At 42.1% G+C, this 25,078-nt stretch overlaps 1 protein-coding gene across 1 annotated transcript in view; it reads right to left on the bottom strand.

The window, feature by feature from the left end:
• Window positions 1-25,078, bottom strand: part of VASH2 (vasohibin 2) — a 1,568,646-nt gene that overhangs the window by 939,471 nt on the left and 604,097 nt on the right. Inside the window, exon 3 of the mRNA XM_044055500.1 lies at window positions 24,561-24,617. Within this exon, the coding sequence (XP_043911435.1) occupies window positions 24,561-24,617 (57 nt within the window). The remainder of the gene's footprint in view (window positions 1-24,560; window positions 24,618-25,078) is intronic.

The following is a 25,078-nucleotide window of genomic DNA, read 5'->3' as shown; positions in this document are numbered from 1 at the left end:
CATATAAAAAATGTTTTCCCATTTGCTCAGGTATAGCTTCCTTGTAGAGGATTTATGAGAGGATAAAAGAATTTGCTTTGTCTCATTGGAAAGGTTATGGAACCTGGCTATGATGGGAATTGGAGCAGCCAAGCTGTCAGCTTCAGGGACTGCAGAGAGGGATGAAGTTCCCCCGATGAGTGTGTCAGAAGGTTTGGAACTGGGTCCGGAATCCTTGGGTCCTCCAAAAGATGAAGTCAAAAGAAGGGGAACCAAATCTGACGAGGCCAATGAGGAGCTATTAGAATAATGGTCCTTCAGTGGGCTTTTGCTTTCTGTAATACCTTGGGCATCAACGGGATTGCTGGAAATGCATAGCGGAGACCTAGGGGCCAATCGTGAATGAGTGCATCCCTTGGGGCTTCTCCCGGAATGGGAATCAGGGCAAAGTAGCTTCTGCATTTCATGTTCAAGTGACTGGCAAAAAGGTCGCAGCAAGGCTGGCCCCACCTGCAGAATATCCTGTCTGCTATTTCTGTCTTGAGGGACCACTCATGGGGCAACAAAATCGCTCTGCTCAGCTTGTCTGCTATCACGCTGGATTGCCCCGGGATATGCATTGCTAACAGAAAGCACTGGATGGATACATCCCACTGCCATACTCTTAGGGTTTCATGACAAAGGGGTTATGACATGGTTCCTCCTTGTTTGTTCAAGTACCAGACCACTTACATGTTGTCCGTCTGAATCGCAATCGTGCCCAGAGGAGGAGAGTCCTGGAAGTACTGCAACGCCAAAAGTACTGCTCTCATCTCTAAGACATTGATTTGTCTCTTGATTGGTCTATGTGCCTTGGGCTGTTTTTCCCTATAAATGCCCCCCCCCCATCAGGGAAGCGTCCGTGGTCATTGTGACCGTTGGTGGGGTTAAAACAAATGGACGTCCTATTGTAATATGAAGTGAGGTCAACCACCACTGAATATCCTTCTTGCAAGAATTTGTGATGAAGGAACAGCATGCTAAGAGTGTTTTGGAGGTGAAAAGAGTGTCGGATAGAGTGATGTTTATGAAGCTGGAAATTTATGGTGTAATGATGAATGTTGTTAGTGCATATGCTCCACAAGTTGGGTGTGCGATGGATGAGAAAGAAAACATTTGGAGTGAGTTGGATACAGTGGTGATGACTGTACCCAAGGGTGAGAGAGTGGTGAATGGAGCAGATTTCAATGGGCATGCTGCTGAAGGGAACAGAGGGGATGAGGAAGTGATGGGTAGGTATGGTGTTAAACAAAGGAATGCAGAAGGTCAGACGGTAGTGGATTTTGCGAAAAGGATGGACATGGCTGTGGTGAATACGTATTTTAACAAGAGTGAGGATAGGGTGACATACAAGAGTGGATGAAGATGCACACAGGTGGATTATATCTTATGTAAGAGGGTCAGTTTGAAGGAAATTGGAGACTGTAAAGTGGTGACCGGAGAAAGTGTCGTTAGGCAGCATAGGATAGTGGTTTGTAGGATGACGTTCGTGATCAAGAAGAGGAGGATGAGTGTGAGGGTAGCACCAAGGATCAAATAGTGGAAATTGAAAAAGGGTAATTGTGAGGTGGAGTTCAGGAATGAGTTAAGACAGGCACTGTGTGGCAGTGAAGAGTTACCAAATAGCTGGGTAACTACAGCAGAGCTAGTAAGGGAGACGGCTAGAAAGGTGCTTGGTATGACTGGTGGACAGAGGAAAGATGACAAGGAGACATGGCGGTAGAATGAGGAAGTACAGGAGAGTATACAGAGAAAGAGGCTGGCAAAGAAGAAGTGGGATTGTCAGAGAGATGAAGAAAGCAGACAGGAGTATAAGGAGATGAGGTGCATGGCAAAGAGAGGTGGTGAAGGCTAAGGATAAGGCATATGAAGAGTTGTATGAAAGGTTGGACACTAAGGAGGGAGAAAAGGACCTGTACCGATTGGCTAGACAGAGGGACCGAGCTAGGAAAGATGTGCTGCAGGTAAAGGTGATAAACGATAATGAGGGAAACATACTCACAAGAGAGGAGAGTGTGTTGAGGAGATGGAAAGAGTACTTTGAAGGGTTGATGAATGAAGAGAATGAGAGAGAGAGAAGGCTGGATGATGTAGGGATAGTGAATCATGAAGTACAATGGATTAGCAAGGAGGAAGTAAGGATAGCTATGAAGAATGGAAAGGTTGTTGGTCCAGATGACATACCTCTGGAAGCATGGAGGTGTTTAGGTGAAATGGCAGTGGAGTTGATTGTTTAATGAAATCTTGGAAAGTGAAAGGATGCCCGAGGAATGGAGAAAAAGTGTTCTGGTATCGATTTTTAAGAATAAGGGTGATGTGCAGAGCTGTAGTAACTACAGAGGAATTAAATTGATCAGTCGCAAAATGAAGTTATGGGAAAGAGTAGTGGAAGCTAGGTTAAGAAGGGGCGTGATGATTAGTGATCAGCAGTATGGTTTCCTGCCCGGAAGAGCACTACAGATGTGATGTTTGCTCTGAGAGTGTTGATGAAGATGTACAGAGAAGGTCAGAAGGAGTTGCATTGTGTTTTTGTAGACTTAGAGAAAGCATATGACAGGGTGCCTAGAGAGGAGTTGTGGTATTGTATGATGAAGTCGGGAGTGTCAGTGAAGTATGCAAGAGTGGTACAGGATAAGTACGGGGGTAGTTGACAGAGGTGAGGTCTGTGGTGGGAGTGACGGATGCGTTTAAGGTGGAGGTGGGGTTACATCAAGGATCAGCTCTGAGCCTTTTCTTTCTTATTTGCAATGGTGATGGACAGGTTGACAGACGAAATCAGACAGGAGTCTCCGTGGACTATGATGTTTGCAGATGACATTGTGATCTGTAGTGAGAGTAGGGAACAGGAGTTGGAGAGCGTTTATATCACGTTATCGAAAGGTGAAAATAGCGAACGATATTTCATCAAACCTAAAACATCTAAACCACAAATTGAACATTCAGAACAGCAAATTTTTTCCTTGGGAAAAAATTCGCTATTCCGAAACACATACACAGAACACAAGCACACCTAAAAACCATCAATACACACACATACACTTATAAATCCTACAACTAACCCTACACTAAACTATACATACACTACTATCTATCCACTTACCTTAACCCAAACCCTAACCCTAAGGTCCGTCACTATCGCACACTCACATAACCCGCGCCCTAACCCTAACTCACCTAACCCGCGCCCTAATCCTAACAACCACACAATCGCACACTTACCTGAACCTGACCCATAAATTTCCACCACAGCGCTGAAAATAGCGAAGCCACAGAACCGGCCAACCAAATTCTTTCCCTAGGAAAGAATTCTGTAATCTGCAGCTTCGCTATTTTAAGCGTTCGCTCAAAATGGGTCGATATTAGAACATTCAAAGTTTTAAAACTTCGATGTTCTGATACAGACCCAGAGGAGACCCTGGAGAGATGGAGATATGCTCTAGAGAGAAGAGGAATGAAGGTCAGCAAGGCAGACAGAATATATGTGTGTGAATGAGAGGGAGGACAGAGGAATGGTGAGGATGCAAGGAGTAGTGGTGGCTAAGGTGGAGGAGTTTAAATACTTGGGATCAATAGCTCAGAGTAATGGTGAGTGTGAAAGAGAGGTAAAGAAGAGAGTACAGGCAGGATGGAGGGGGTGGAGAACAGTGTCAGGCGTGATTTGTGACAGACAAGTACCAGTAAGAGTGAAAGGGAAGGTCTACAAGAGGGTAGTGAGACCAGCTATGTTATATGGGTTGGAAACAGTGGCATTGACAAAAAGGCAGGAGTTTGAGCTGGATGTGGCAGAGTTAAAGATGTTAAGATTTGCACTGGGTGCGACAAGGGTGGACAGGATTTGGAATAAGTATATTACAGGGTCAGCCCAGGTTGGAAGATTTGGAGACAAAGCCAGAGAGGCAAGATTACATTGGTTTGGACATGTGCTGAGGAGGGATGCTGAGTATATTGGGAAAAAGATGCTAAGGATGAGGCTACCAGGTAACAGGAAAAGCAGAAGGCCTAAGTAAAGGTTTATGGATGTGGTGAGAGAGGACATGCAGATGGTTGGTGTGACACAGCAAGATGCAGAGGACAGGAAGAAATGGAAACAGATGATCCGCTGTGGCAACCCCTAACGGGAACAGCCGAAAGAAGATGATGATGATGATGATCTGGTGAGACATGGGAGCTCTTGGTAAGACCGCTGAGTGAACAACAGCCACTACAGTATCCATATGTGCATACGACCCAGTGGTACGGCCAGAATTGCTGCTGCCATCATACCTAACAATTTCAGAACTTCTAATGCTGGAGCCTTGTTTTTGGATATTAGAATGCGGATCTGCTGACACAGTAGTAAGACTCTTTCTACTGGAAGTCTTAGTGTGGTGGTGGTGTCCAGTTCTGCTCTGATAAAGATGATATACTGCGATGGCGACAAGGCAGATTTTTCTGATTTTATTGCAATGCCCAGCTGGTTGCAGAGTGAGAGTGGATTCCCTGGCCTGAATGAGTTGATGCCTGGTGGTGACAATGATGAGCCAATCATCTAGGTACAGAAACACCTGGAATCCTAAATGTTTCAGGTGAGCCGTGACCACTGCCATGCATTTGGTGAACACTCTGGGGAATGTAATGAGAACAAAGGGCAGGGCTCAAAACTGGTAATGATTGGCACCCAGCCGGAAGCGCAGATTATCCCTGGATGGCCTGGCCATTTTTATGTGGTGGTACACATCCTGGAGATCTATCGAGCACATCCAATTGTCTTTCCCTGAGAAGGGAAGTATCGACTGAAGCATGACCATCCAAAACTTCTCTTTCTTGACAGATCTGTTTAGTCTGCTGAGGTCCAATATAGGTCTCCAGTCCCCTGTCTTTTTTGGAACTAAAAAGAATCTTGAGTAAGTTCTGGATCCTGTCTGATCTGCTGGGACTGGCTGGATGACTCTTTCTTAGCAACATCTGGACCTACTGTTGCTTGTTGCCTGTAACTGGGTGGAACGTCCGGGATTTTTCTTGTCAGTAGATGGAGTGTGGTGAATAGAATGAAGTATCCTCTAGAAATGATAATTTGTACCCAGTTGTCATTTATTTTGAGCCAGGCATCTAGGTACAAAGATAAGCAACCCCCCGACTGCCTCCAGAGCAGGACCAGTTAGGCCTCCTTTCACGAGCGCTGGTAGGGCTTCCCAAAAAAGTGATCTCTGTCGCCCTGATTTTGCGGACCCCCCCTCTGCCATGAGGGCGGCATCTTCCATTATTACCTCCTCCTCTGACCCTGGAGGGGGGCTCACCACGTGTGCCCCGAAAGGCTCCTTGGGCTTTTCGGAACCACATTTTCCTCCCCTTAGACCCTTCGGGTAGGGTCTGGTAGGAGTAGAAAAACAGACTCCAATGGCAGACAGAGTCTTTCCCTCCTGCAGACACCTGGTCAAAGTTTCCTTAACTTTGGGCCCAAAAAGGAATGAGCCATCAAAAGGGGTATTCACAAAGGATGACTTGAAGGGCTCCGCAAAGGAACACAAGTGCATCCAGGAGCGTCTCCTAAGAGCAACTCCTGTACCTGCTGCCCTGCTCGTTCTATCAGCTGCATATGAAATGATGCGCATGGACGAGTTGACATTGGAGTTGAGGGTAGCAAGCTGGGAGGCAACTTTATATGTAGCTCCTGCAGCTACTGTACCCTGAAGAGCATCTCCCAGCTCTTTAAGGAGATCTCTTTGGAGTCTCGTGAAATGGGTTAAATAGTTAAGCGAATGGAGTGCAAAAGATGTTGAACTAAATATCTATCCATGATCCTGGAGTCTCTGTTAGGAGGATGGATAGATGAAGTTTCAGACATTTCTTTTTTGGTGGCTGCCACCACCACCCTGGCATCAACTGGCACACCTTTGGTCAAGAAGGATTTATCTTGGGGGGCAGGTATGAACTTATAAGGCCTCCTACGGACAGGCTCCATGGTGTCTGGAGACTCCCATGCCCTTCATGAGACCAGCTGCATAAGCTCATCGATGGGTGCAGACACCCAAGAGATGGATGGCTGAGACCCAAAAGCCTTTAGAAGAACCAACTCATCTTCAGCAGGGTGGTGGACTGCCAGCCACCCCTCTGCCTAAGAATTTCAAGTATCTCTGCAAATTATATATCCTCAGAGGGGGACCATGGGGACCCTTCTGATTCATCCAAGTCAGTATCAGATGTTAGGGACTCCTGAGGGGAGTCAAAATGTTTCTTCTTACACACACTCTTCCTGGGAACCTCATCAGTGGGAGCTTCTGGTGAGGTCTCGGAAGAGCATGGCCCACCCAATGGGACTTCCTAAGGCTCTGGGTCTCTGCGCTTTGCCAGGATCTGTGAAGCAGAAGCAGACACAGGCGCTTTAGAGGATGAAGAAGCCGGACCTGAGGTTGAGGATGTCTTGGGAGACATAACTCTCCTCATGGCTTTGAAGGCAACCCTGCTCCGATGCGAAGGGACTGACTGATCTGAGGAAACTATCAATACCCCTGGCACCGGGACAGTGGGCTCTGAGCCTGAGGTAGGAGCCGAGCTCATCTGAGCCAAAGCCCTGAGAGGCAGAGTTGGAACAGACAAGTTAGTTCAACTATCCTCCCCGGACCCGGCCAGAGTGTCAACTCCTAGAATCCTTGATCAGTGCAGAGGATGTCAGAGTGAATGGAGCCGAAGACACTGGAGCAGGCATCAGCTCCGAAGGCTCCACAAATCAGCAAGTTCTACTCCTCTGGCTCTGAAGGACCGGTATGGATCAGAGGAGGAAGAGTTATAGCTGGCATAAGGGTTTTCGGCTCTGAAGCCACCTGGTCGGAGCAGATAACAGTTTTGTAAAGGCCGTGCCTGTAAAAGCTTCTGCACCACACAATCCACATCCAAATCTGAAAGGCTAACAGAAGACCGAGATGAATGGATCGATGGTACCGACTGAAGTATAGGAGATTTTGGAATTTCAGATACCAGTTCTTTTTTGACTTTTTTGAATCCACAGAAGTCTTGGAGGACTTTGAGGATTTACTAGATCCAGCCCGAGGACTTACTAGATCCATCCTGGTCACTCAAAGCCTCCTGGAAAGAAGGTTTCAACAAACCCCTGTCAATAAGTTTCCTCTTTCTCTCTTGGAGAACCTGAGAAGAAAAGGAATGGCATATGAACATGTTTCTTGTAAGTGCAAGGCACCTAAGCAGTAGACACAATTGACATGGCTGTCAGTAACAGACATCTTCTGCTCACATTTAGGGCATTTTTAAAACCCTGACTTAGGGTGTTTGTCCTTGTCATCAGCCATGACAGAAAAAATGGACACAGCCAACAACAACAATATGAATTAGCCTTCTAATCAAAAAACAGGCTAAATATACACACACACCCTTCAAACTAAGGCTAACAAGAAGCAGAAATGTAAATAAGCCCTCTAATAAAAAACAGGATAAATATAATCACACAAGCCCTTAACTAAGGCTAAGAAAATTACACACACACACACACACTTCTTTTTCTAGCAGATATATCAATAGTAGCAATCACTAAACTGTACACTACTAAAAGGTCACTAGTAAGCACACAATACTATTACTAAGCAAAAAAAAGTGGCAGGTCACTGATTAAAGAACTGTTTAGTCAGAAATCTAAATAGTCTGATGAAGCGTTAAACATAACGTGAAAGCGCTTACCCAACTGCAGTCTGTACGTGTTTTGTGTTATTAAACCTGTTTTTAACAACTGGAGCTACATCTTCCTTTAAGCCATTTTGGTTCATGGTGCACCTTCTTATATTTTTTACAGAAATCTAAATAGGCCTAATAAAAAATAGGCTAAATATATAAGTAAGAAAAGGCATACACAAGGGATAGGAAACTACAATATAAAGCTGTAAGAGCTTAGCTAACTATTATTTTCAAGAAATATCAATAATATTTTGAAATGTAGGAAAAGTAAGGTTTTTACTGGCCCGAGCTAGTGAGAACCTCCGATCAGCTGCAGCGACAAACTAGATCTGAGGTAATGCTAGGTGCATCATGGGATAGGGACTTGGGCCTTGAGCTTTGTAGTAGGCCGACTCTGAGCCAAGGGATCGCCTCCGAATCCCTCAGTAAGAATGAACCGCGAGATGGAAAAACTTCACACTGAAAGGTTTAGATATATTTATAATAAATAATTAAAACATGAAAATACTAAATATGTATTTACAATAAACACTAGAGTTTCAATCACAGGAAATATAAAAAAAAACAACACAGATGGAAAGACGGACACAAAAAAAACAACATTTAGCTAATCTCACTATATTTTTCTAAGTGACTGAAGAATTGTTCCCTAGCTACTTACTAAAGCATGGCAAGGTGAATGTGGATGAGTGTCTTATCAGGTCCAAAAACAGAGTGCACACCTCACATCGCTCACTAGTATTCAAATAAAATTTCAGTGCTAGCTACAGGATGACACCACATCTGGTCACCTGACTCTGTGGTTCTCACACTACCCTCTCACTAGAAACTGAACTAGGATCTGGCACTGATGTGTCACAATACACAAAAAGAACTTTAGCCAAGGCATCTGGAAACTGTAAAACAATTTCAACACTTCCATCTTTCCTGCAGAAACTAACAAGCCATTCTCTGGCATTCCAGGGTAGCAATTAGTTCACCACAATAGACAATAGAGCAGGATTCCAACCCAGGCTTTTCACATGCATTGCATCCTGGCTGCATTCAGACCTGTGAGATTAGCTATTTAATTTCAGGCTATTTTTCTTAAGATTAGCTGGGCTAAGCTTAACCCCTTCCCCCATCCAGTATCCTCTGTTAAAATATATACATTTCATCAGTTACAACAATACAGTCTAACATACATGTATATTTCTTTTCTGTCCAGCAGGACCCACTGTTGATGTATTTTTAACACAAGCAACTTTACAAATACATTTCTAACACAAGCATCTGTACAAATCAGTTTGATATTCAAATGACATAATTATTTACGAAACTCCATCTAGCTGTGCTGGCATATATTACACATGCACTGCCTACCACCCTGTTACAGCTGGCACTACCTCCCATCATTACAACTTTATCTAAAATGGATGCCCAAAGCACAAGTTCTTATCAAAACTGACCATCTCTAAACATCTAGCTGCTCTTAAAAACTAGCAAGTCTTCCTTCTTATTATTTGTAAACTGGAAAGTTAAGCTTCTCTATAATATTAGAATTGCAGACAAGGTTTAGTAGTAACTGATTCAATAAATACCAAGTAATTCTCAGATGTGAGGGATAATTATATACAGTGGCTCATCTTAAGACCTCCCGGACTACCCAAGTCTGGGCTGTAATAACTTGCTAGGCAATGTTAATTTGTTTCCTCAGGCATGGATGTTATGATAGTTTGGCATTTTTTTTACCTTGCCAGCATTAAGGGTACAATTTTCTAAATAGCTTCCAACTTTTGTCAGGACACAGTTCATAAGCATTTCATGGAGTGATGTGGGCAGAAATCAGCGCCTAGTGCCCCCCCTCCCCCAAGGCCAATTTTATAACATCTGAGTAATCATAATTTTATTCTTTCTTCAACCAGGCACCTCAGGTTTGTTTTTCACTTTGTTTGCCTTTGCTGTTTCAGCAATCTTGGCTTCTGCAGGGGGTATTTGTTTAACAAGATGCCATTTTTTTCTTTTTCAAACTGGTTATTTGTAAAACATTACAATTATCACATCTGTCTCCCATTCTTTACTTCTTTCTTTATATTGTACACTATACTAATGCATGTTATTGTGGATATATTACATTTTTTAGTAAAACATATTACATGGGGAAAACAACCTCCTTCTGGTACTCCTTTACAAAATAAATGCAGTAGTAATTAAAGAAAGTAGACCTGCTCATTTAGGGTACAACCCCCTGAGCAGCTTGGTACTAAATATGACATTGGCCTTTACCTTAAGGTTCAAAATATCCAAAATAGTCTCACAAAGAAGTCAACTGTTTCTAAAGCAGGGCAGCATTACAAATGCCCTCTGTGGTAATCGGTCTTGCTGCATCAGCAGAAGCAGCAGTTCCTTGAGCACAGTAAACCCTGATACTGGACGGCCCAGGCTTGTCTACAATTTTTAAAAAAAAAGATATGCTATGATAGCACCAGAGGTGAAATGCTGACTATGGCCAGGTAAACAGACTTCAACTAGCAGCTCGGGTGCTTGACTCTGCTGACAGGGGGTTGGCAGACATATCTTGAGAGAGAAAGATGGATTCAGCTGGCAGCACACACACACACACACTATCTTTTGGGGGAGGGTTACAATGTAGAGGGGTGGTCATGAAGGCAGGTGTTAGGTTCACTAAGCTGCCAATGGGCAACTTAACCATACCCAAGGACTGGGCAAGGCTATAAAAATGCTCTCATTACTGAGATGCTGGTAACAGCAAAGCACTCTCACAGCTGCCTGAATGATACATCCCACCCCTAACAAAGCTCTCACTTCAGTTGCAGGTGGAATCTCCAGAGCAATGAAACAAATGGGCATTATTTGATCGAGGTGAGACGTGATGGTCAAGAAGCACAGGGACAAAACTAAATAAACACTCACACGCACACTGAATGGTCAACTCTACATTTTCTTGTTCACAAAGTCTTGAACAAAACTAAACACCATAAAAATAATGGAAGACAGTCTTTCAAATATTTTCAATTTCCTCCATAGGGACTTTTAGCATATACAGAATGCCATCTCCTCTCCCCGTATGCGAAATGTTCACTAATGACAAGTAAAACAATAATGGAGTAACTTAGTGGAAGTCTAGCTGGTTGTTAAAGGAAAGACTGGCTACTTCACCTCTATGGAAAGAAAGGTGGTACCTGTCAACAAGTGTAAGGGCATACAAGTCACAACACACATCAGATGCAATGACTACCATAAAGTGTTTAAAAGTTAAAAGCTCCATTGAAGCTAATGGCTCAAAGCAAAAGTAACCATTAATACTGCTATATGAACATTGAAATTAAAACAGAGAATGAGTCTTTCTTGGAAGAAGTGATATATAACAAGACTTTACACAACTTTCTAGCCTCAGTTAGAAGAGGCACAAAACCAGTGTATCCAAACTGCAGACATGAGCATCAGTACCAGAGAAGGTGGAATTCTAATTAAATGACAATGCAAAACTACAGCAGCAACAGCTGGACAGAGGTGTACCTCCTTAATGGTGCAGTAATACATAAATCTCTTCTAGTAAACTGTACCAGTCTTCTTGGATTATCTAAAGAACAGATAATGCTACCCACAGAAGAAAATGTTTCTCCATTTTTAAGAGATGACAAATACCTTGCAGGTGCCAGGATCTGAATGCATCCAAGGGCACCAAAGCTGTCACTAAATATACAACTGCAAAGTAAAAAGAATGACAGACTACTCTTTTATAGCCTAAAGAGATGGATACAGACTCAGAAGTATTGCCCTGCCTCTCAACATCTTAAGGACATGTTATTGAGCCTGCCTATATCATAAATCAAGATACTGCAACATTTTTTTGACATTCTGGTCCATGAAGATCTTCTGGCAATAGGGAACATGGAAAATACAAACAGAAAGCAGTTCATTCACATTTAGAAAGAAACTTCATAGGGACTGGTCCCCTGAGCAAGTAGTTCCAAACTCAAGGGAAAGCAGCAAAAACATTTCTCTGGCTTGTCCTCCTGACAAATATTTCTTCCAAAATGCATAATCCAGTTACCATCCACACTGCTAATTCTGTTTTCAGCTCACAAAATCTGCTTTCAACTTCTCCTACTTAGTACCTTGGATGCATTGCAAGACCAAAATGCTCTTTTAAAGCCTGTGATAAAACTGTACTGCATAGAAAACAAAAGTTATGTATTTCCATAATAACATATCTGTGTTGTTGGCGTCCATCTTTCCTCAACAGATGGGTCTTTGGATACGAGTCGAATCACACTTTGTTCACTTTCAAGCTTTGGAGATTGTGCTCAGGCTCCTCCCCTTAACCATAATCCCCTCAGTGACGAGTAAGTTACCACAGACTGAGCTTGCACAAAATAGTACAGTAAACTAACTCCACGAATACTAGGAAACTTTAGAAAACATTTGTATCACAATGTAGAGGAAAAGAAACCAGCTGTTGGTTGTAGGCTTCAAATACAACTCTCTCGTAACAAAGGTTAGGTCAGCCAGGTCACTCCAGGAGTGAACAGACTGAACCAGGAAAAAAAAACAAGTATGGAGAAGAAGGGCAGGAGTCTGAGGAAGGACAGAACCAACATAGACTTGTCATAAATACATAACTTTTGTATCTAATGTCTCTCCCATTCATTCCTCGATGGATGGGACACAGTCCCCAGCTACTATAACACTTGGGAGGTCTCATGGACAGATATTCCAGAGCACAGCTGAACCAAAGAAAGATCTTGATCTTGACTGCATGTCCAATCTGTAGTGTGAAATGAATGTATGGACCTTGGACCAAGTTGCTGCAACACATATGCATCAAGAGGTACTCTGGAAAATTAAGACCGTCTAAGATGTCACAGATCTAGCTGAATGAGCCTTCAGACATTTGTACAGTGACAAACCTCTTTCTTTGTACACATGAGAGATGCACTCCAAAAACCAATGGGAGAGTGTTAGTTTACACACTCCCTTTCCCATCTTAACAGATGAATAAAATAAATAGCTGGTCAGTCTTTCTGATCGTCATGGTTCCATGCAAGTAAAAGCATAGTTGGTGGTGCACATCCAGCAAATGTGACTTGTATTTCCTTTGTTAGAAAACGTTATTAATTTCATTTATTTATTGACATTTGGTAACCGGGAAAGTCTGACTGGGTCAAGGGACCCATTTTCAGCAGAGGCACGGGGAGAAAAGTTCCAGTATAGACATTAACAGATAATACAATATAATGTTACAATACATTAGATACAAGAAGGATCATAACATTGCTTCAAGCTGCAATCAGATAGTTTAGAGAATGCAGTATTTCAATGCATCACTTTAAAGGGGATATATCTTACAAGTATGTATTATACAATGAAGTGGTTAAGACAGAATGTCTGGTAGGAATTAGTGGGAAAATGGATTAAATACTTTATAGGAATAATATTAGAAGAGATGGAGATGTTTGAGTGAAGTGTAATAGATAGGAGGAAATGTATATGTGTGTTAGTATGTGGTGTTTACAGGGTTGGGAGTTGAAGTAGGAAGGTTGGTGGGATGTTTAAGGAAAGATAGTGATGAAGTGGTGGTGGGGAGGTGGTGATGGGGTGAATGTTAAGTTTGACAAGGACAGGTATAAGAGTTGTAGAGATAGTTCTTTAGAGTGAGCTTGAAATTTTTGGGCTGTTCAATTCTGGTAATGTTATTTGGGAGGTTGTTCCAGAGTTTAGCTATGGCATAAGAAGAAAGACACTCACCAGCTTTTTTTTTTTAGATTTGTATACATCTGTAAGTAGCTTATTATTTGAGCGGAGATTTCCAGTGGGAGAGTAGGTGTACAGGATGCCTTTTAAGACTGGGCAGCTATCAGGCTTATATATTATTTTAGGTTCTGTAGTTAGTTGTAGGTAGTTTAGTTCCTTGAGAAAGTTGCAGTAATGGGTACGGTAGGGTGAATTAGTGGCGAATTTTGCAATTTTAAAGTAACAAGATTGAAGTTCAGATTTGAGAGAGGCATGCAGGTTAGTGAATATGGGAGCACTGTAGGATAAGATAGGTATTTGCCAGAGTTTTTTTAGAGCCTGGATCCAGGAAGTGTTTTGTCTGTAAGGAGTTCCTAGTTTGAAGTGAGTTTTTGCATGGTATTAAAGATGTGTTGGTCATATGAGAGCTTGTTCTCTGTGGTGACTCCTAATAATTTGGCATTATTAACAATTTCAATCTTGGTATTGTTATGGGAGTATATTTTGAAGTCTGGTATATTGGTTTTGGGAGAAAAAAGTAACGGTTTTGTTTTGTTAGGATTAAGCAATAGTTGTGTGTTGTACAGCCATGACTCTATGGAGGTAAATGTGCTCTGTGTTTTTTTCAGTGGATCAGGGATATTGCCAGAGGAGGTGATAATAGTTGAATCATCGGCGTATTGAATTAAAGTGCTATGCTGACAGGTTGTGTAAAGGTTATTAATAAATATATTAAAGAAGAGAGGTGCCAGGATGGACCCCTGTGGAACTCTTTGTTTTGTTGGTTTGGTATTGTGATATAGGCAAGCCTTGCCATTTTACACATTGTTGTCTATTGGTTAAAAAACTACTAAACCACTGTGTGGAGGTTGGTGAGCTACCTACTGCTGTCAGTTGCTGAAGTAGTTTTGTGTGTAAGACTGTGTCAAAGGCCTTTGACAGGTCTAACAATAAAACAGATGTGTGTAGGTTGGAATCCCTGGATATATTAACTAGGTCTGTGAAAGACATAAGAGCTGTTGTGGTACTGTGGAATGGCCTGAAGTCATGCTGGGTGGGTGTAAGTAGATTATAATGGGTGAGGTGGTTACGTAATTGAATATGTATACATTTTTTGAGTAGTTTGGAAAGTGGTGAGAGGATGGAGATGGGTCTATAGTTTGTAAATTTGGTGGATTTCCCTCCTTTGTGTAAATGGGTTGCGATATATTTTTTTCCAGAGGGTTGGGACGCAGGATTCAGAGATGGATCAATTAATAAGGATGCTAATTGGAAAGGTGATGGAGTCTGAAGCAAGTTGTTAGTATTCTGGTGGAAGGTTGTCTGAGGAACATGAGCATGGTTTAGGTTTGAGGAGAAGTTTATGAATTAGTGAAGTGGGAACAAGTTGAAAAGAGAGAGGAGGAACTGTTGGACATTGGTTGGAGGTGGGTGAGGTTTTGAGAGTGCTGGGTGTTGTAGACTGGTTAAGACTTGTGATTAGTGAAGTGTTGTTATCTATTAAATTGGAATTGAACATGTTATTTTGGATGGCGTCTTATTTGCATTTGGGGTAGGGTTTTGAGTAGATCCAGGGGAGAGCTTTGTTTTAATAGTTTTCCAAAATGTTTTAGGATTGGTTTTGGAAACTTTGGAAAGAACACCGGAAGACTGATTGGTTGATCAGTCCCCAATGATACCCTGTCTTTGTGAAAAATCAGGTAGGGAGGATTGGAAGATAATGCACAGAGCTCCGAAATCCTGCTAGCAGTGGTGATGGTCACTAAAAACAGAGTTTTCCATGACAAAGACTTCAAATCAACTTTGGCTGCAGGTTCAAGGGATGGACCCATCAAGGCGTACAGTAAGAACATAATATTCCAAAGGAAACCAGGTCCCTGAGCAGAGGGTGAGGTAGGAAAGTTCCTCTGGGGAAAGTTTTAAGGCAGTCTGAGGAATGCAATAGTAGTGTGATCTCCAATAAGGAAAGTGGAAATAGTGGCCAATTGTACTTTAATAGTGGAGCAACTGGCTCCATTTTGAAAAAGGGACACTAGAAAATCCAAAACTGCTGGAAGATGGGCCGTAAAAAATTATCCAAGTTATTACTGGAAGCACAGACTGAGAATCTTTTCCACCTGCATTTATAGATCTGCCTAACAGAGAGCTTCTGCAAAGAGGTAAATCTGTGGATGACTGGTGATGAAAGCTTGGACTGCCTTAACCATCACGGGAAACGGAATTGGAGAAACTATTCAGTCAATTTGAGGGACTGAATGTCTGAGTGAGGCAATCCCAATGGGTGAGATTGTAGGTCTGGAGCTGAACCCAACACCAAGTGAGGGTGTACCAGATGATGCCAGAGGAAGGGAAATTACACTTGTTGAGACCAGTAGGGAGCTATGAAGATGACCGTGATCTTCCTTGCCAAAGCTTTCTAAAGGAATTTGGGTATTAGACAGGTAGGAGGGAAGGTGTAAAGGAGTATAGTGGTCCAACTATGGACCAAAGCATTCCTTGGTGACTTCCCCTCCTGGGGGATCAGAGCAAAAAAAGTACTGCATTTAGTGCTGTGGAGCGATGTAAACAGGTTGGAGCAAGGTTGGCCCCAATGGCTGAATATATGTTCTGCTACTACCGGGTTGAGGGACCACTCGTGAGGAAGAAGGATGGACCTGCCCAACCTGTCTACTAGAACATTAAACTCCCTGGAAACTGCACTGCTATCAGAAAAAGGTGGGATGATGTCGCACATTGCTATACCCTCATGGCATCTCATCATGAGTGACAAGATCAGGTTCCTCCCTGTTTGTTGATGTACCAGCCACCCACCATGTCTGTCTGGATAGATATCACACCCAACGGGAGAACATCCTGGAATGCCTGCAACACTATGGGGACAACTCATCTCCAAGCAGATGATCTGAAGACTGGCCCTTTGCCTGAGACCACTCGCCTTGGAAGTCTTTCCCAAGAAATGCCTTCCTTCACCCCAACTGGTAAACATCCACGGTCACCATGGCTTGGACTAAAGGAAGAATGAAAGGAAGATCTCGTGATACAAGAGGTGACTCCAACCACTACTGGATGCGTGATCTGCAAATCTTCATTAATGACACCTGAAAGGACATGGGATGTTCTCTGATCAACCACTAAACTGAGTGTTCACTGCAGAACTCGCATGTGGTTCCGGGCCAGAGAGACTATCATAGTTGTTACAGATCCTAAGAGATGCAGTATCAATTTTGCTGGTGGCTTCCGACAAGGTAGTATAGTCAAAGCTTACTGGTGAAGACTTGAAATCCTGATTTGAGGAAGCTTTGCAATCTGAAGTTTCATTTCCAAGAAAGCCCTGATGAATTCTAGGGACTGTACTTGCTGGAGCTTGGACTTTGTTGTGTTCACTGTGATCTGGAATAAGGAGTCCCTGGCCTGAACAAGTAGTTCCCTAGATGAGGCAGTAATGAGCCAGTTGTCCAGACAAGGGAATATCCGGAACCTCATCAGTCAAAGGCGAGACGTAACCACTGCCATGCAGTTGGTGAGCATGTGGGGGGCTGTAGTAAGACCAAAAGGCAGGGCTATGTATTGGAAATGACTGGTTCCCAGCATGAAGAAGAGGAAAGTCCTGCAAGTTCTGTCCATCTTTATGTGGTAATATACGTCCTAGAGGTTGATCAACCTCATTCAGTCATTCTCCCTTAGGAAAGGCAGAATAGAGTGAATTGTGACCATCTGGAATTTTGTTTGCTTTACAAATTTGTTTAGATGGCATAGGTCCAGAACTGGTCTTAGTTCTCCAGTTTTCTTTGGCACTAAAGAATATTGAGTAAATTCAGATCCCTTCTGGTCTGATGAGATCTTTTGTATGACTTGATTGTTTAAAAAAGTCCTTATTTCTGAAGCATCTGCTTCCCTTTGAGGGATGTGGCACATTGGGAAGTCACTTTGTGGGTATGGGAGGAGAAATAAAGGAAATGAAATAGCCTCTGGTTAGTACCCATTGCATCCATAGGTCTTTAGTGATGGACATCTAGCTTGTCAGATGCAGGGGTAAGTACCCCCTCCAAAATGCCTCCAGAAAGCAGCAGTCAGGCAAATGCTCAGGAGTGTTGTAAGGATCTCTTGGGAAAGGGACCTCAGAAGCTCTGGTTCTATGGACCAACTTTGCCCAGAGGATGAAGTCCACAAACAGAGATTCCCCCTATTCCACAGGGGGCTCTATCTCCAGAAATGTCAGGTGTGAACCCTTGTGACTTACGGAACCAGTCTCTTCCCATCATTCTCATTCCTTGAAAATGTTCTTTGAGGGGTACAAAATTTGATTCCCACGGCAGAAAGGGTCTTACTATCTTATTTACTTATGGAAAGTGTTTCTCTGATGCTTGGACCAAATAGTGTCAATCCATCAGAAGGGGCATTAAACGATACAATGTTCTGAAAAATCACAAAGACACAACCAGGCAAGTCTCTTAATGCTGATGCTGGTGCCCACTGCTCTATAAGAGACTTTGGTGGCATTGGAAATAAGGTGCATAGCGACAATGGATAAAGTCTAGTGGATAGCCAACTGTAAATATTTTTGATCTTTTTCTTTTTGGGTTGCTTACACTTGTCATTTCAAGTGCTGACATTTCATTTGGGAGCTGCTGATGCATTTGCTTCTAAAATTGTCTTCAGCTCTTTATGTGCCCCATTATCAGCATTTAAGCTTTTACTGCTCCTTTTTTCTAATCTGTTTACTCACTGATAATGTGGGAAGTGTCAATGAAATAGGAAAGAACAATAAACTGATTATTTTACGGACACCCAACGTCTGAAGTAACAGTTTGCAATTCCATGCTCTCCATAATTGTAATGGGTGGATGCATTTCACCAAATGTTTGCACACTGGACACATCTACCTCTGTCTCTACAGCGCTGTCAGCAACAGCACACCATTACAGCACCAAGCAGTTGTTCTACTGAATCTGCTGCTCTTGGGGAGATGAAGAAACTACTGTTGCATAAGCTCCATTGCATGCAACAGTAGGTGTTGATAGAACACACAGCCTTAGTGGCATATGGGTAGTAGTGCCCTGCTAACCTTCACACTGGCAGTCTGTCAAAACTCAGAACTCCTCCAGCTGCCTGTCATGTGATAGTGAATGGTCAAAAATAATTTTAAAGATTGCTCTTATAGACTTAAAAGATTGCTAGAATAGCAGGTGTTGTATTAACATGCATTTTGTAAAGGATCTGAAGTCTGAAACTCAAATGTATATCATTGTGTAGTAACTAATCCTCAGTGATTTTCTGGAAAACTACACATTTTATGAAGAACAGACCAAAAATATGAGATGAAATCTAGGCGGTTTGGAGGTATGGTAGTGCTTGTTATCTAAGAGCAGTGCTACACCACCTTCTTAAAGCAAGATAGAACTTGTTTTAAAGGAATGTGGAGGTGAGGTAGGTACCCTGTGCTCAACAAACACACTATCTTACTAGCATATGAGTAGTAGAGCCCTACTCCCCTCCCACTGGCAGTCTATTTTTGGACCTTTGTCTGACCATCATTTTTGACTTTGTCCAAATTTCTTGCATTAAAAAGCTGACAGCTAGGAGAACTACTTAAGATTTTATAAGCAGTCTGAAGTACAGCTGGTTCAGATGTCATTGTTTTGTCTCAAGTGACATTTTATTAGTAGAGTCCAAAGTACTGATAACTTGACTGCTGGATACTACAGTACACAGATACAAATGAGTCAGTTGTAGATAAATGAACTGAAGGTGTCATTGCTAACAGAAACTCATACAGTCTTATATACTGTCAACAAAGGGCAAAATCTATTATCTTCCAGAATAAGTGGCAATACAAGTATATTAACTATTTCTACCCTATGGCTTGCTAAATGCCCCGCTACAGAAAGTAGCAATGTTAGGCAAGACAGAGAGCAAAGCCGCATAATCTATTAATACTTTGAATGTAACACTTTCTAGTAACACACCTTCATACAAAGCTGCATAAACGTAGCCCTTTACAAAATCTCAGATAAAATAAAATGTTACAAGAATCCAATCGGGGTAAAAAGTTTTACTACATGATCGTCAATCAAGTTAGCAAAGGCAGACTGACTGAAATACATTACTAGCTACAAAGTTATTAACATACATATGCATACATATGCTGCATATAAAGTACAGTTCCGTGACGAAACATTTTAATGGTTAACTGCATAAAAACCCTTCTGTATCTGAAAAATGTGAAAAGGGGTAGAGCTTTCTAATAACAACTGTAAGACTTATTGGTACACTGCAGCTGTTCAGCTTCCATTGCATCTTGTAAATTTCACCAATCAGCCCTGGGTTTTATACCACTGCCATCACAAGGGACATTTAAATAAACAATGAGGTCCTTTATAATGAAAGGCGCAGAGTCCAGCTCAAGAAAACTGCTTCACTGGGCATGTTATCATGACTAATAAATACAAATACCAAGCATATATTCGTTATATGAAAGCTAATTATCTAATTATATGCTTACACTAAAAACTATCACTACTGATTGAGTGAAGCAGCACTATCAAACAATTAATACAGCATGACTGAGCACTCAAGACAATGCAGGCTTCTGTATAAAAGAATACATAAAGTAACAAATTCAAGTTGTTTACTTTAGCGTCTATCTAAAGCAGCAGGCCCTTATCTCACCAGCCAGTCAAACAGAAATATGCATATTGCAAGTGTCTTCGCACTTTGTGTTTGTTGTCACTTGTAGCTGGCAAGCTTTAAGAATGGAACAATCAAAAAAGAAACCGGTGGACTTCCTACTGCTGTCAGTATTTATGGCAATGCTTTTTTCAAAAATAAAAAAGTAAAAGGAGATAAACTATCTAGAATGCATGAAGCAGTAAAAGACTATGTCAAATTCAGATTACATATAATATAGTGGACAACTACCACAAGCATATTTAAACTACATACAACAGCAACAAGTCAAAATTAACATTTTAAAACTCAGCTTGCAGCCTACATGTTTACATTTGGCATGTGTCAACACTTAAATTCCATGCATTCATTTATTATTACATGCCTTTGTGTTCAGAGCCATTACATGGGTTGCTTACAGACCTAGCTGTGAATACTGTCTCTCATACGATATCCCTTCCATCCTCCAGAGAGAGTTTGTCAAGAGCTGATATGCAGCCCCCTTTTTTAATTAATCTCTGAAGAGACTCTGGAAACAGCAAAGCATTACCAACATGCATGTAGTGAATGAGTGTCCACTGCTGTTATTACTGTCAAAGGATATCTACTGAGTTGTAAGTTAATTTTACAGCACTGAAGGTGCCTTTACAACCAATGGACTTACCCCTGTAGCATAATGGATAAAGCATTGGCCTCCTACGCCAGGGTTGGTGAGTTTCAGTCCCATCTGGGGTAATACAAACTTCAGGGTTGGGAGTTGGTATAATGGTTAAGGTGTTTACCTGGCACACAGTGCACAGGGTTTTGATTCTCACCTTTAAATAGGAAATGAACTAGACTTAAAACAGCCCAAAAGGGCAGTTAGTCTTGCACTTACCTATGAACCTAAAACAAAGACACAATACAGAAGGCTTCTCTTCACAGGGACGTTTAGAGTATAAGAAATAACTGCAGTTTAGAGTGGATGATGGTGGGTTGGTACACCTCAGTCTCTTCTCCTCCTCCTTCAAAATATGGTTAAAATAGTTAATTGGTTGTGGCCAGGTTGTCAGCGTCAATCCAAGGTGAGGAGAAGGAGAGCTAACAATCTCTGCAAATAGTCATTCTGGCCAAAGGGAGAAAAAATGTAATTAAATAAATAAAATAACCCCTGAGGGGCCTAGTTCTGTGGCTCATAGGAACAGAGGCCTTACTGTGACCAAAGTAACTGGAGTTAGTGACCCTGGGACTGAAGAAGGTAGGCAGAGGAGGGGATAGGCCAAAGGGAATGGCCTACTCATCTCTCGTAGTGACAGGGAAAACAAGCATATGGATGGCATGCAGGCCAACACCACCTCCCTGGTGGAGAATGGAGAGACCACTACTCATGCTTTTGCTGAGGGTGTGGAAGGGCTGCTTAAAGGCAATGCCTCTTACAGCAGTAAGGGATATCCTCCAAAGTCCGCTCACTGTGTGCATGCAAAGCAGGGTTGAGGAGAAAATGGCTGTCTGGATGAAGACCCGCCTTGGTCAGCTGTTGCCTCATAGCAAACAAATGGACGGAAAGATCAAGGGAGGGTCTGATGGTTAGAAAGCAATGGCGTCAAAAAAAAAGAAAATAAAAAAATAAGCACAGATGGCACAGACACCTTTGCACTTCAGACATGAGAGGTTCACATAAAAGGGCAGACAAGACTTTCATCTATGCTTCAATCTACCAAATATGTCAAGATAAAAGGCACCCCAAGGAGTGGGATTACCTTACTGTCAATGCGGTCTTGGCTCACAAATTGCATGTGGAAGACATGTGGGCACAAGTTCCAGACAGGCAACTTTCTTAAAGGAAGAGGGAGTTAGGCAAGGATCTAGGCCAGGCACAGATAGTGTTCTTCAGGTTAAAAGAACAAAGGATCTCCCTGTTGCAGGAAGCATTCACAAGGTACTGTCAATTATAGAACCTAATTTGGTCCCAATAGATTACCTCCATGTAGGAGACAGCCTAAGGCCTGGCAAATTAAAGCTCCCTCCACCACCCAAGAGGGATGCAAAAGGAATTTACTCACTCAAGAACCTATCAATTTCAAGGGCTCAAACTGCTGTGGGACTGCAGGGGCTATCGTATCAAATGATCCACCTGGGAAAGCTGCTTAGCCGCAGAAAGAGAAAAAAAATTCAAGTATTCCAAAAGTCCTAACTACTTCCCATGGAAGGATAGGATAGGACTCCAATGCCCAGAGAATAGGAGAAAGTTCCGAGGCCAAGGAGGTGTTAAGGGCACATTATCCCATGATAAACAGTGAAGCAGCCTCCTTCACAAGCTAGTCTATGGAGATGTAAACTGAACTCTGGCTCCTCTCAAGACTTTGCAAAGAAATGACATGCTGCAGTAACAAGGGGCCACACAGGAAGCACCTTCCCATGATAATCAGCTGCATGAGGCAGCTCCCCTGGAGCCCTAGTAAGCTGCTTCTACCCATGACCACAACCAGGCAGAGTGGGTAAATGGACTAAAAGAAACCCACTAGCTCAGAAACAGAGACCACTGAAACATACTGGTCCCTGTCCTATTAGACAACCAAATCAATGTCTTGCACAGGTTCAGAGAACATTAGGTTCACCCCTTCCCCATGATTACAGGCAAGTCAGATTTGAGATGTAAAGACAGCATTCACTCCAATCTGCTGGAAAGGATACCAGGCATAATTTCTTTTATGTGCAGCAGCAACAGTGTAAGGATACCCACTAGACCTGCAATTTCATCAACAAAAGCTGGCTTCACTGCAGGGGCAGCCAGAGGCTTTGGAAAAGATGTCCCTATCCACCTAGGAGCGGGCAGAAGCAAAAGCCCAAGCTACACATAACTTCTTTAAAGGAGATGCCATCCCAGGAAAACACAGAAGAGCCTCCAAAGCATTTGCCATCTCAGAAATGAAGACCCCCCCCTCAAGCCCAATTTCCACAAGGGTCTCAGGCCTTTATTCCCTTTTTGCTACTGAATGTGGGGTCTGCATTTGTCAGCACTCATGCATGACTGCCATTAGCAGAGTGTTGGGCCAGTGAAGGCCTGCGCTGACTAAGTATTCATTGCAAATACTTACAGTTGAAATCTCATGGCTTTAGAACACCTTGCCTCCCTCTTAGGAGTCACTGACCTTGCTTTCAGATTCATCCAGCAGTAACTCCCTGACCCAAACTGACCAGTCCATACAGGCTGAGGAAAGGACTTCTTGGAGAAGCCTTAGTCTCAAGTATAGCAGAACCATGACTGGATGACTCAAGGGTCTGATCCCCATGATCAGGCTATTGTGAAAAAAAAATCAAGCTAATCAGGTAGGGGAAAGGTAGGTGGTTCATCCAAAGGTGTTATCTCTCCCAGGTCTGAAGCCCTGCCTCCCCCCACCAAAAAAAAAAAATGAAAATCAGAGTGGAAACTAACCCAGAATGTTTCACATCTTTGAGAGACCCAAAAAAGCCATGGACAATGTGGACCCACCACTATCAGGCAACAAGTCATCCAAGTAATTTTAATGAGACTCCAGTCTATCTGCTAAGCACCAATAGAAATCATTCAACAGGCCTCATGATGAGCTTTTTTCTGAAATTTTTTAGAATTTGGAATTTTCACAAAAGGAAAAACAAAAGGTACATGGAAGCAGAAACTTTTTACCAAACTTTTTACCAATGATTTTCAGCACACAATATTCTCTGTATTTGACACTTAGGTGGCATTTGGGTTAGTGACATTACTTCCATTGCAGTACTTTTCCTTGCACATTGTACTGAAGGTCCACTTTTGCAATATGGAAATGCACATCAGCACTTAACAGTCACATTTGCTACTGGAACATTCTAGCAAAAGCACCATTACTTCTTAATGTTGACAGTACTGCGTCCAGCTATGCCTCCTTATTAACTGGAATTTCTTTACAGCTGTTTTAATTACCTGTGGGAAGCCTACCAAAAAAATTCAGATACTTCATACAATTTCTCTAACCAAGATGTAACTTGTGCAAAATCAGTGGTACAAGCATCTTCTATTAGCAAGACAATTGTCTTCTTTAAATCCTTGCTTTAGACGTACTGTGTTATGGTCAAGTGTTTGAAACTGCATTGGAATGCTCTGTTCTCTTATTACCTTAATATGCAATGTCATGGTTGCTATTTTACTGTACTCTATGATTATTTACTTCTGCCGCACTACTACAATAACATACATTCCTAACTGCAAGTACACTGTATAGCTGTAGTATGCAGCAGACACCATTCAGTTAGCCTCAGCTCCAGGTATAACCAGATCACCTGCACTAATTTGTCAAATTTCTGACATCCTATAATTTCAGTAGCCCAACCAAAGAAGTTTTAAGGACATTATATACACATACTAATGCCTTCTTCCAGGTTTGATAGGAAAAAGGGGCACCTCACTTGACTAGTAAATGAACAAGTACATTTACTATGTTCTCAAGAAATGATACATCTGGCATAGTATGCATTCTTACCCACTTAGAGGTCTTGTCTTACGAATTTCAAAGAACTGAGTTCCAGTATGATTGTATCTGTGATTTACTAAGTTTAGGAAAAACAACACTGAATGGAAAGTAAACAAATGAAACACAGGACAATCAGACTGCAAACCATAATCAGCAGCAAAAAGCTTACTCATACAGAAAGTTTTTACTTCTGGTATAAAATGAAGGTTTACTTAGTTGTTTTGTCTGGTAGATGTGAACAGCTGCATAAATATAATACCCTCAGTCAGGTGATTATATCAAAAGTGACATTGTCCACACAGCAATAGTACCTACAAAGACATTCCTACAAGTTGTGCAAGTTTGTATTACATTAAATGGTCCCTTCTTTCAATATGAGGATGTCACTGTAACATTGCTGGCAGAATCCTGTTAATGGTCCTAGTACATACTGTGCAACTCCCACTAGCCACACACAGAATAAAAGAATTTCCTAGGTACAGAAATGGATAGGAAGGGCTAAACTACTATTGTATGCATTCGTAATC

The sequence above is a fragment of the Protopterus annectens genome, chromosome 1.part2, assembly GCF_019279795.1.
Source record: "Protopterus annectens isolate FY-2018-M chromosome 1.part2, PAN1.0, whole genome shotgun sequence".
Classification (NCBI taxonomy): domain Eukaryota; kingdom Metazoa; phylum Chordata; order Ceratodontiformes; family Protopteridae; genus Protopterus; species Protopterus annectens.
The sequence above is the reverse complement of the archived record's forward strand: the minus strand, read 5'-3'. Positions and strand labels throughout refer to the sequence as shown.